The sequence below is a fragment of the Carassius auratus genome, unplaced genomic scaffold (assembly GCF_003368295.1).
Source record: "Carassius auratus strain Wakin unplaced genomic scaffold, ASM336829v1 scaf_tig00028633, whole genome shotgun sequence".
NCBI classification, from domain to species: domain Eukaryota; kingdom Metazoa; phylum Chordata; class Actinopteri; order Cypriniformes; family Cyprinidae; genus Carassius; species Carassius auratus.
In genome coordinates, this window is record NW_020525710.1 from 71,372 (window position 1) to 83,774 (window position 12,403).

Consider the following 12,403-nt stretch of genomic DNA (forward strand, 5'->3'; position numbering starts at 1 on the left):
ACAGAGCAGCACGATGTAAGTATTTATTTATTTGACATTGAAATAACTGAAATGTTTTTCTGTTCTTTTTTTCTTTTATTATCTTCTGAGAAATCCTAGCCTTGCCGAACCTGTTACATGTTTGATCCTGCTGTGCTGGACTTTATATGATAAATGAGGTAAGTCTGAGTTTGTGCACGTGTGTATACATATATATAGTGTACACACACACATTACATACACTGTGTGTGTTATTGTAATAGACATTGTGCATTTAATTACTCCACAACCATTAATCAATTCACTTGAGCTTTGCTGACATCTAATGGACAAAGTTAGGAACTGCACCTAAACAAATCCTGAAAGCTTTTGAAGATATCAGTTTAAGATAAGTTTAACATGTTTTATAAAATATTTTCTAGTATAAACATGTTGTCATGAACTAAAAACTCTATAACATTTCTGTTTCACTTTAACTTTTTTTTTTTCAGCTCAACAATGAACTGCCAAAGTTTGTCCTTTAAATGAGGCCGGACTTATTTCTGTGCTTCAAAACTTCCAATTTTTAATGAAAGTTTTTTTTGACACTGACATTTGTGTCCTCTAAATACCTCCAAAAACAGTGACCAGAAATGTAAATAAAAACGAAGTTGATTCTCAGGTTTTCCTAACAAGCAACCATGTTTTTTTAAATAATCCCAAAACCATAACCAATGATTTTTTTAACACGACTTAACAAAAAAAGAAGCCCAAATTCGTGTAAAACACGTGGTAAACATTGACAATGGATTTGTCCTAATTATTTTCAGATTTACATGTGGTAAACAAAAGCTATAGAATAATATGAAAATATTGTGTATAATATTATGAAATAAATGTTTTATGACCTTCGTTTGTGATGTTATGTGATATTTATTGTGTATTGTGTTCTGCTGTCTCACTCCTTATAACAGAAAGATCACAGCCATCTCAGTTCTACAGACATTATCAGAGTTTTGTTGTTTTGGCAATTTCACTTTGTCAGGGAGAAAAATTTCAGGAATATTTATGAAAAGTTGAACAAATAATAATTAACTGAACAAGGATTATATATTTACATTAAAATATGTGATACAATCTTTTGGATTTAAAAAAACTAAAGCAAATGATAAAAAAAATAGCAGCACATAATGTTTCCAGATTTTTAATTATAAATGCATTATTTTAATCTTTCATTTGATAACGGAGTAAATTCATTTATTATAACTGACAGGTGTGATGATCAGTGGGCTTGAGTTTTTACCTCCATAGTTTAAGGATGGTCCAAAAAATGGATAGAGTTTTTTCAGTGAAAGACTGAGCAGTGAAAGAGTAGATATGAGAGCTGGACTCCACATCATAAAAGGAGACCAGACCCTCCTCATAATCCACAAACACACCGATCCGCTGCGGCTTCACTCTCAGAGACAGAGAGATGAGAGGATCCTCACAGGCTTCATATTCATCTCCATTCCCCAGCCGCACACTCCAGTATCCATCTCTGGGACTCAGTGTGATCTCTCCCTTCCTGTTAATGGATTCTCTGGCCACTCCTAAATCCGAATTAGTCTTTCCCTTCACCTGCACCTCAAAATAAAATCTCCCTGAGGAGAATCCCTCCTTTCCCAAGACACCTGGACATGTATCAAATCTCTCTGGTTTGTCTGGGAGTTTCTGCTCAATGTCTCCACATCTCACTTGTTTTCCATCATCAGACAGAGTGAGATTAGGATGAGCTGTATCAGGATCCAGAGTCACATCCACTGAGAAAACAGAGAATACAGATATTCTGTGATGCTGATGATTTTAGTTAACCCAGTGTTGAATCAGATTGTAGTGCAGTAATGAAGCAGTGAGTGTATGAATGTAAACTAGTGTAGTGCAGACAGCACACTGTACCTGCATACTGCTGCATCCACTTCAGCTCTGTAGAGACTAATGACAAGAAAACAATCAGATCTGAAGCTTATATTTAAAGAACGGAGTACACTATCATGTTTCTATCTGATCAGTGTGTATTGATGTACCAGTTAGTGTGAGTTTCTCATCTATAGTGTCCTTCAGTTGAGTCAGAGCTCTCCTCAGAGTCTCCAGACTCTCATGAGTCTTCATACTGATCTCAGGCCAGTTCCTGGTGTTTCTAGAGCTGCACAGGGATGAGTGAATCTACAGCAGGAGAGAGGAGAAATCCTTCAGCATGTCATATCCTGCATTATGATTGATCAGAGAGATCATGTTGACTGACCTGTAGGAGGTGGAGGTGATCTTCAGTGTGTGAGAGCTGCTCCAGCTCAGTGTTTCTCATCTTTAGCTCAGTGATCTCCTGCTCCAGCTCTTCAATCAGCTCTTGCTCCTGTTTCTCTGCTGCTTTCTGCTGCTCCTCCATCATCTCCAGCAGTTCAGTCTGATGTCTCTCAATGGAGCGGATGAGATCAGTGAAGAGCTCCACACGGACTGCTTTCTCCTTCTGTGTGTTTCTCTGCTCAACCAGGACAGACAACACATTATTAGCAGTGTTTGCTAACAGAAGAATCTGTGTAACTATTGCTCACACATTTTTGTTCACATACATAGGCTACATGTGTTTTCAGAATCCCTCAAATGAAGAATTAAACTTCACTCTGCACCCTGGACGAGAGCAGAACAAGCCCTGGACATTTTAGTTCTTGTTTTATTGGCTGTTGCTGGATATTTTAGTCTGATAGTCATCTGTCATTCGTTTGATTGTTTGTTTATTTTGTTATTGTTATGTCTGTCAGTTCTTGCCTCTTTATTTTCTTTATTAAAACATTTAAATTCATTATTTATTGAAAAAGTAAGTTGATCTTACTGAAATCCTCTTCTGAGACTAAATTTTAAAATGTATCTCCTCCTAGAGCTTTCAAGCTAAAACCGGCAAACTCGGGTCAGAGCTTCAGACTGGTCTTATGGATGGTTTATGGATTTCATAAACCAGACTATTAAAACTACCTAAAATCCCATAGACTTTCATTGAGGGGGTGAACATTTTATACAATAAAACTTAAGGTGTATTTTAGCTGTCTACTGCCATAGCAAAGCTTAAAAACTCTCTACTGAGAATACATGCTAGTCACTTGTTAATCATGTTAATGACATGCTAGTCACTTGTTAGTCATGTTAACATTATGCTAATCACTTTGCTAGTCATGCTAGCAACATGCTATTAACTTGCTTATCATGCTAATTACATTCTAGTCACTTGTTAATCATGCTAATGACATGCTAGTCACTTGCTAGTCATGCTAACAACAAGCTAGCCACTTGTTAGTCATGCTAACAACATGCTAGTCACTTTGCTGATAATGCTAGCAACATGCTAGTCATGCTAGCAGCATGCTAGTTCATTGCTAAACATGCTAACAACATCCTAGCCACTTGCTTATCATGGTAACAACATGTTTATAACATGCTAATCACTAATAATGCTAATGACAAGTTAGTCGCTTGCTAATCATACTAAAAATATGTTAGTCACTTTGCTAATCATGCTAATAAAATGCTAGTCACGTATTAAACATGCTAACAACATGCTACATACATCCTAATCACTTGCTAATCATGCTAATGACATGCTAGTCACTTGCTAGTCATGCTAACAACATGCTAGTTGCTTGCTAATCATGCTGGAAATTTGCTAATGACATGCTAGTCACTTTCTTATCATGCTTGAAACATGCTAGTGTTATGCTAACAACGCGCTAATCATGCTAATGACATGCTAGTGAAATGATAATAATGCTGGAAACATGTTAACGAAATGATAGTAACTTGGTAGTCATTATTTATATAAAGATATTTGTCTGTCTATTTTTCTATTTATTTTTTTGATAGGTTTTATTGCCTTCAAAATTTCAAACTACTTTAAACTGAAAGATCTCAAATTTTAAGTTTCTTAAAACTACTTAAACATTCTGGCTAGGCCTTTTCAAACCTAAAAGTCTTTCCACAAACTTAACTATCTACTTTTATTCTATTATTTTAAACTCACTTTTCTGACTTCTGCTGAGTGTTTGATGTCTTGAATCTTCTTGATTCTGTTCTGGATCATCAGCTGCACGTCTTTCTGTGTCTTCATCAATTCAGTCTATAGAGAGAACAACACAGACACATTTATCATAACACAGATTAAACTCACAATATGAAATAAAATCTGATTCCTCATGATATCAGTCCTTTAAAAGAATAATAACGTCTACCTTCTTCTCTTGACTCTCCTCTTCTATAGGAACAGTGTTGTGGTTCTTGTGGTCTTTCACAGAGCAGATTGAACACACACATGTCTGATCATCTCTACAGAACAGATCCAGAGGTCTCTCGTGTTTCTGACATATATAGTCCTCCAGATTACTCACAGGATTCATCAGTTTGTGTTTCTTCAAACGTGTCACTCTCAAATGAGGCTCCAGGTGAGTTTCACAGTAAGAGCTCTGACACACCAGACACGACTTCAGCGCTTTCAGCTTTCTTTCCTCACAGAAGTCACACAGAACTTCAGTTGTTTTCTCAGGACTTTTCTTCTTACAGTGATCTACGAGCTCTCGGAGTGTGGTATTAATCTTGAGATCAGGTCTTTGCTTGAATGTTTCTTTACAGTATGGACAGCTGCAGGTCTGGCTGTTGTCCCAGCACTTATTCAGACAGATCTTGCAGAAGTTGTGTCCACATGGAGTCGAGACTGGATCAGTGAACACATCCAGACATAGAGAGCACTGAATCTCCTCAGACAGTGAACTCATGGAGGATGACATTGCTGGAAAGAGACATTATTTAGGATTAGTGTGAACTCCTTCAATACTGTTTATGAAGAATCCCATGATGCACCTCATGAAGCTGGTTGAATGTAAAGAGTGTTTAGAGACAAAGAGTGCTGAAGAAACATTACATAACCACTTACCTAAATAAATAAATATATGTATAAGGTTTATTCTTGTTAAGATTAAATTATTTGATCTTTACATTCCTGAACTGTACATATTCAATATTATAAAAGAAAAGTCAAAGTCAAAGTGTTTTTCTGGGTTATTGACTTACATGGAGGATCATGTTCAATACTCTTTCTCCTGGTTTTTCTTGCTGTTAGTGAAGATTCTGCCATTGTTCTTTCCCTCTTAAAGCCTTTTAAAGAAAAATGATAGTTTAACTTGTTAAAATGTGAGAACTGATAGTGATGGAAACACAATCATTCGTTTGAAACAAAGTGAGAGACTCGTAAACTTACTGCGCAATCTGAACTATGACCTGCTGTTGAAAGAGAGTACAAAGTACAAGCTTTATATTTTCCAACAAACATATATATCTCCTTATCCAAAATTTGATTAATATTTCCACAAAATATATTATATGATCATAAGTTATTGTGTAATGTAAAAGTGATTTTCAGCTGCAGTGAAGCAGGTTTGTGTTCAGTTTGTCTGCAGGTCATTTACTTCCTGTTTTATCTGTTTGTCTTTATGTCGCGTGACAAAATGACAGAAACACCAAACTTTGTCCGATCTAATGACATACTGTTAATATAATTCTGAAATCATTTCAGTGCAGTAAACAACTAAAGTATCGGAGTATTTGACACGCTTAACCCTGCTTCTGTTCAACTCATTCCAGTCTGACATAAACCCTACTAAACCAGACCACAGTCATTAGAAACCTGTTCAGGACAATCTCTCTTATATTTCTATCACTTACCTGTGAGTATCAGATGTGTTCACAAGGGTCTCTGAACGACTCAATATTCTGTTGTTTAAAGAGTTCGATGGTTTCTGGCGTCCATGTTGTTGATCGAGTTAGTTTCTCTTTCTCGGAGTCTCTCACTGAACTACAATGATGTCAGAGCTGCTCAGGGTGTGTTCTATGGAAAGCCAAATGGGTCAGAATTCACATGCTTTCCACATTCAATATTTAAACAGCATTTAAATGAGCACTGTTAGGTGATAAGAGGTGAACTTTTTGCATTTTTTTAACTTTGTGTCTTGATAACATACGTGTGGATAAATGTCTGGATAACGTACGTATGATAGGTACATTAATAATCATTTGGATTGTCAAATTCTTCCCCAAGGAAGGCTTTAAGGTTGTAATGATCATGATAACAGTACCTAAAGTACACATTTGTCTCCCCTGCATGGGCCCGGCCCTTGTCCAACATCTTATGATCACACTTAACACCGGAGTACCACAGGGCTGTGTGCTGAGCCCAATCCTCAACTCCCTTTACACCCACGACTGCAAGCCTGTGCATGGATCCAACTCCATCATCAAGTTTGCAGATGAGACCACGGTGATTAGCCTCATCAGAGACAATGATTAGACGCCTACAGGGAGGAGGTACAGCACCTGCCCACATGCTGTGCTGACAATAACCTGCTCCTCAACACCAGCAAGACAAAGGAGCTCATTCTAGACTTAAGGAAGAAGAAAGGAGGTACGCACGACCCCATCCACACTAACGGGATGGTTGTTGAATGTGTCTCCAGCTTCAAGTTCCTGGGAACCACCATCTCGGAGGACCTGTCCTGGACTACAAACACCTCCAGTCTGGTCAAGAAGGCTCACCAGCGCCTCTTCTTCCTCAGGACACTGAAGAAGAACCAGCTGTCTTCAGCCATCCTGGTGAACTTCTACTGGTGTGCGATCGAGAGCATCCTGACCAGTTACATCACAGTCTGGTATGGGAACTGCTCAGTGGCTGACTACAAGGCGATGCAGAGGGTGATGAAAACTGCCCAACGCATCACAGGGACAACACTTCCTGCTCTAACACAGGAACAGCTTTTTCCCTACAGCTGTCTCCTTGCTGAACTCTGCCCTCTGACCCCCCTCAACACCCCCCCCCCCCCACACACACACACACACAGACTCCTCACCCCTCCTCATCACTACATCTGATTTACAAACAAACAAACAAACAAACAAAAAACAGTTAAATTGTTATTACTTGCACTACTGTCTGTTCATCCAGAATAATGAGTAATCCATTTGCACAATGAAATATTTTCTATGCACTTTACTGTCCACTGCACTATAGTAAATGATGTTCATATGTTCATAGTTTCTGCCTGTAGTGTACATACACTTTTACATAATCCATCTGTATAGTATGTTCATAGTACACCTATCTGTATATCATGCTGATAGTATTTAAAATCTGTAAATTATGTCCATAATACTGCCTTATTTGTATATTTATTGTACATTTGTAACATATTGTAGACACTGTATATCCTGTTTATTGCACTTCAGGTTAGATGCTAACTGCATTTATTTGCCTTGTACCTTACATGTGCAATGACAATAAAGTTTAATCGAATCTAATCTAGTATTTATTTTTGTTTGTTGATTAAGTTAATTTAGAAATATGTTTGTAACATTTTGTGTTTGGTAAATTGAAGTTTTAGTTTTTTTAAAGGAACGAGCAAACGGCAGACAGTGGGTAGAGCATTATGTTTGATCAATTGTATTTTTCTCAAACCAACCCGACTTGCCTAAAATAAACAGACAGAGGAGAGTGAGAGCTTTGCAGTTCATGGAGGCGTCAGCTTGCATTTATTTTTTATTTTTTTTATGAGAGTGAAAATAAAAAATAAATACGCCGACATATTTGCTCATAAATGTAAGAGTAGCCTATGCATCATTCGGAACTGCAAATGGTCTACTTGTATTTGTGTGCACTCACAATATTAACTAAACCTTATGCTTTTGTAAAATAAGGAAAACAATCAGGGCTGAGTTTCCCAAAAGTTTCGCAAGCCTAAGAAGTTCGCAAAAATGATTGTACGACTGATCTTAATGTTACGGTCTGTTTCCCAAAAGCATCGTAACTTAGCACTTGAAAATCATTGTAGATCTACGAGTGCTCTGGAGTAATCATAAAACACTTAAGTGCATCGTAAGAAGACAGATTTATTTGATCACCTGCAGGACACTCGGCATATTACACCTTTAGCTTGATTCAAGTGCAGTGTGATCATAATATAAGGATTTGATTGTGCTTTATTGTACACTTTATGGCTCGTTTTATTTTTCTTTATTTTTTTATTAATTGATCAGTTAAATAATTAAAAAGAACAGAAATACACATTTAAATTAAATGACTGAAAAAAAAGAATAAAAGAAGTAGCTAATGTAGGAAATGCTTCAAAGTCTGGGGGGAAAATATGTCAATGACTTGCTGAAGTGCACGAATACCAACTAAGTAGCCTATTGGACCTGGAAATAACATCTCTCTCTTTCTTTATAGCCTACTGTATATACATAAATACATTTTAATAAAAGTATGCATTTAGAAGAAGCTTTTATCCAAAGCGATTTACAGTGCATTCAGGCTAACATTTTTACCTAACATAATATATATTTAAAGTATATTTATTATGTAAAGTATAATATTATACACTATAATATAATATTGTATTGTATTATAGTTATTATATCCAAGTTGTCTGTCTGGAACACAGCATTAGGTTAACGTCAATAAACGATCGTGTACTACAATGAAGAGTCATTCTATAATGTGACATTTCAGCACTTGACAAACAGACAGCGACTCCTAAGCAGCACTTAAAGCACAGCTACATGCGACTGTGTTAAGTGCATTGTTAGGAAACGCACGTGAAAATAACGAACGATCGTGAAATTACTCGTAGAAAACGCTCTTAAGGTCTAAGATTAATCGTTATTGAGAAACCCGGCCCAGGATGCGATTTCTGTCCTCTTGGTCTTGAGCAGGAGCACTTCACCGACATGATAAATATATCTAGAGAATGCTTTTTGCATTTTAAATTACTATTTTAAAACGAAATAACTCAACAAACAAAAACTCTTTCATTATGTAATCCGAAAGATGCATTTATCTCTAAAGGCACGTACAATGAGGAGATGGCAACTTTTTCAAATTCATTTTTGCAACATTGACTCCGAAGACAAACATCCCGCCTCTAATTTTTATTTATTTATTGTTTGTTTGTTTTTGTACCACTATGCTTAAACTGTGTTTGCATTCAATAGCATATAAAGCAGCATTTTTGTGCCACGCTGAAAAATAACCTAATAAATAAGATTAATGTCATAATGTTTTAAGAATAAAGTAAAAATTACGATAATAAAATTATGTTATATTGTGAAGTGTTAAAAAAAGTATGTGGCATCCATAATTCTTTTAACTTTTTTGAACGAACTTTTTATTTTCAACATGCATTAAAATATTCATGTTTATTTCGTACTGCAAATATTAAAGAGGAAAATATCACTGATTCATATGGAGCTACTGAACGAATTATCTCACTACAAATTAAAGTGTAAAAAAAGACGTTTATTGTTTGTATTTTATCATAAAATTGACTATGATGACTATGAAAATTAATAATGATGGATTTGAAAACTTTAAACATAATTTCCAAGCATTAGCTTCTACGACTGTGATCATAAGGCTTCAGTTCTGTAGATATCAACACATGAAAAGTAGACTACTATATAGTTACAGACTTATTTTAATAGACATAACACTTGAACATTAAAATGTGTCTGGGTAGACCAGATTCAAAACATTTTCAAATAGGCAAATGTATAAACATATTACTTATTTATCAATATATAGACTATTAATCTGAACATGTAGTGTAGCCTACAAGACACTGCTCTTGTAATAAGCAGCTGTATGACATGAACAAAACAAAACCTGGACTCTGAAATAATAGACATCTGCTGATCATACAATTATCTAGTTTTCAGAAATGAGGTCTAATCTAGTGATTTCTTTCTTTAGAGATGTGTTGATTAACTATTACCAGTAAATTAATATGTGCTCAGATTAAAATCAGCATATATTATTTTACTGTATATTACTGTATTATTTTATTTAAATTGTAACTGTGAATATATTTGGACACTCCATGTTAGTCACTGAATAGACTTTTCATTAACAATTTCATTTCACTATGATGTACTGACAGTATAGTTTTATATAATCCATGTGCATTGCTTATCCTAAAGATTTCCCAATTGATTTTCAATTTTACTAAATGCTGTCCTGATTCCTGACACACAACCAGAAGCAACCTGACCAGAGTTTCCACTTCACTGAAAAGGCCACGGACTTCCACTGACAAACCTTTAAGAATGTTTGCTGCCTCCAAACTGGATCCAAATTGGTAGTTATGCCTAAACATTGGTAACTGAACTGATCTCAGGATACTCACAACACACTGAATCAGTTTGTCCAGTGAGCAGAGTGTACTCTAGTTTCTGTAAGGTCAGCAGATCTTCCTGATGAAAACCGCATCAAGCACCTGATAAAACTCAACTCTGTAATACTCTGTTGCAGTTTTTGGCTTGTATGTGCTTGCATCTGTGCTAAAACGCTTAGGAAGTCACCTTGGTTCTGGAACTTTGATAGACTCTAGATTTAGAGAATCCACAATCACATTTGCTCAAAAAGACTTTGAAAGGCAACTTCATCTCTTTTGTCTTTCAAGACAGACTGAACACAAGAAATGGCAGCTTTCATGCCAGAGATAGTCTGTGTCTTTCTTTGGAGAGAAGCATTCAAACACTTCAATTCTCCAGTCACAGCTCCTGCCAACACAAGACCTGGCCTTTGAGAAATTGTTGGTGCAAGCCATTGGCGATGGAGCACTAGGAGCATTACTGTTTGACATTTGTCTAGAAACAACTGAGGAAAGCTGTGATACTATGCTCTTTGTTTCCTGAGCATACACAGTTGTTGCATGGCAGTGGGATTGGCTTTTAGCATGGGCTGTAAACTTTTCAACTCCTTTTTCCAGTTTCTAAAACCAGTACTCACAAAGACAGGATCCATCTTAGAGACAAGCATTGTCTTCTTTGAGAGGACTTTTGCACAATAAAAGCATAAAACCCCTTTTAATGTGGTACAGTAATGCAGTCATGGGAACATCTGAAACCATTTTTGCTGAAAGTGTAGCACATAGTTTGCTCTCGTCTGTACTTTTATAAACTTGGGATCAGGATGTGCAGGATTTAAGCAAGTGATGATTTCTGAATCTTCTCTGTCTCTGTTTTCTGTGCTCAGTTTGTCTCTAACATTAGGCTCATTCTGAAACGGACGTTACAACACTGTTACACACCAAATAGCTCCCTAGTATATTGTGTACAGTAAAGAAAATTGTACATTTAGTTTGTCATATCAAAAACTGTTCCCTATCAGAAATGTTTTATTCTTACCTGCTCATCTGAAACTGCTGTTTGACTATTGTCCTCACCCTGTCCCTCACTGTGATGTACACATATTACAGTTTTAGCCAGTTTTATTGACTGAATGAACTTTTCATTAGTGTTTGTATGTCATTACCTGATCAGATGTTCTTCCCGTCCTTCTTTTGATTGGTTTCATCTGCTGCTACTTTCACATTGGATCTGAATCATCTCATATAAGAACAAAACCACTAAGACATACAACTAAAACACCAAAAACGAACAAATTATTAAACCGCACTGTATACAATCTGTTCTTAATATCTATTTAAAATTCTCTATTTAAAATTCTATTTTAATTGACCAAGTAATCCTCATTTAATAAAACTCATAAAAATCACAGCATACTTTTAAAGATGTATAATAATCTGATGATCAAACATTTTTGAACATTTCTCTGTTTTCTTACCCGTTTGTCTGAAAGAGCTGCTGTCTGTTGTCTTCTCCCTGTTCCTCACTGTGATGGAGAAAAGCAGGACTGTAAAACCTAACTTTACAAAGCTGCTGTTTTTCTATACTGTTTCCTATTTAATTTTATTGATTAATGGCATCTTCTTTACCTGATCACCTGCTCATCCTCTCTCTCTGCTGACTTTTCTACCCTGCTGCTACATTTACCTCGAATCTGTTATAAAAACATGTTAAGAGATTATACACCTCATAACATTATGACATTTGTGTATAATCATCATTCATAAAATTCTAACATAGTAGAGATTATCAAAAGAAAGAAATGAAGTATTGAAACCGCCAGTATGCGTTTCACTGTTTTAATGAGTTAGACACTTCTAGCGTTCATTCATGCAATTCGTTCAAAAGTCAGGGCCCGGTTCCCCAAAACGTTCTTATCGCTAAGCAGTTCTTAATCTATTCCTTAACTTCTCTCTTAACCTTATGGCACGATTCCCGACACGTTCGTAAGTATATCTTCTGTAAGTCACACTTTCGTAAGGTTGTTTGAGCTCAAGACTCTGTACAGCAGTCTTTAGAAACCAGCGCAGCGCAGTACAAGTCAAACTATGGTATGTTGTCAATGTTGTGGCTCAACAATGATTTTCTGTTATTTTTAAGATTCATAATAAATTATGTTCGCAATGGATACAGGCATATTTATGAAGTTGACTAGATCTGTGTGATCAGAACTAATATGGTAATTAGGCTTTTT

At 36.1% G+C, this 12,403-nt stretch overlaps 1 protein-coding gene and 1 long non-coding RNA gene across 3 annotated transcripts; both read right to left on the reverse strand.

Annotated features, from left to right (window-relative positions):
- Positions 1-1,146: 1,146 nt before the first annotated feature.
- On the reverse strand, positions 1,147-5,833 carry LOC113079597 (E3 ubiquitin-protein ligase TRIM39-like). 2 transcript variants are annotated; one of them, XM_026251842.1, is made up of 8 exons: positions 5,701-5,833; positions 5,050-5,133; positions 4,215-4,768; positions 4,007-4,102; positions 2,243-2,476; positions 2,025-2,163; positions 1,897-1,923; positions 1,147-1,760 (listed from the first exon to the last, which is right to left on the reverse strand). In XM_026251842.1, exons 2-8 carry the CDS (start codon positions 5,111-5,113, stop codon positions 1,258-1,260), a joined length of 1,617 nt encoding a protein of 538 aa, XP_026107627.1. In that variant the 5' UTR covers positions 5,114-5,133; positions 5,701-5,833; the 3' UTR covers positions 1,147-1,257. The 2 variants fall into 2 exon arrangements, with proteins under 2 accessions (XP_026107627.1, XP_026107626.1); XM_026251841.1 differs by having other exon boundaries at positions 1,897-1,932.
- A 4,043-nt stretch (positions 5,834-9,876) lies between these two features.
- Positions 9,877-12,012, reverse strand: LOC113079598 (uncharacterized). Its single transcript, XR_003281729.1, has 5 exons — positions 11,799-12,012; positions 11,648-11,695; positions 11,336-11,409; positions 11,209-11,257; positions 9,877-11,080 (listed from the first exon to the last, which is right to left on the reverse strand). It is a non-coding gene; the product is annotated as an uncharacterized LOC113079598 (long non-coding RNA).
- Positions 12,013-12,403: the final 391 nt, after the last annotated feature.

Excerpts from the sequence above, each read along its gene's own strand:
- LOC113079597 (XM_026251841.1), bottom strand. The coding sequence starts at position 5,113 with ATGGCAGAATCTTCACTAACAGCAAGAAAAACCAGGAGAAAGAGTATT. Across the intron at positions 4,103-4,214 it reads AGGAGAGTCAAGAGAAGAAG|ACTGAATTGATGAAGACACA; the intron begins GTAGACGTTATT and ends TTCTCTCTATAG. Across the intron at positions 1,933-2,024 it reads TGAGAAACTCACACTAACTG|TCTCTACAGAGCTGAAGTGG; the intron begins GTACATCAATAC and ends TCTTGTCATTAG.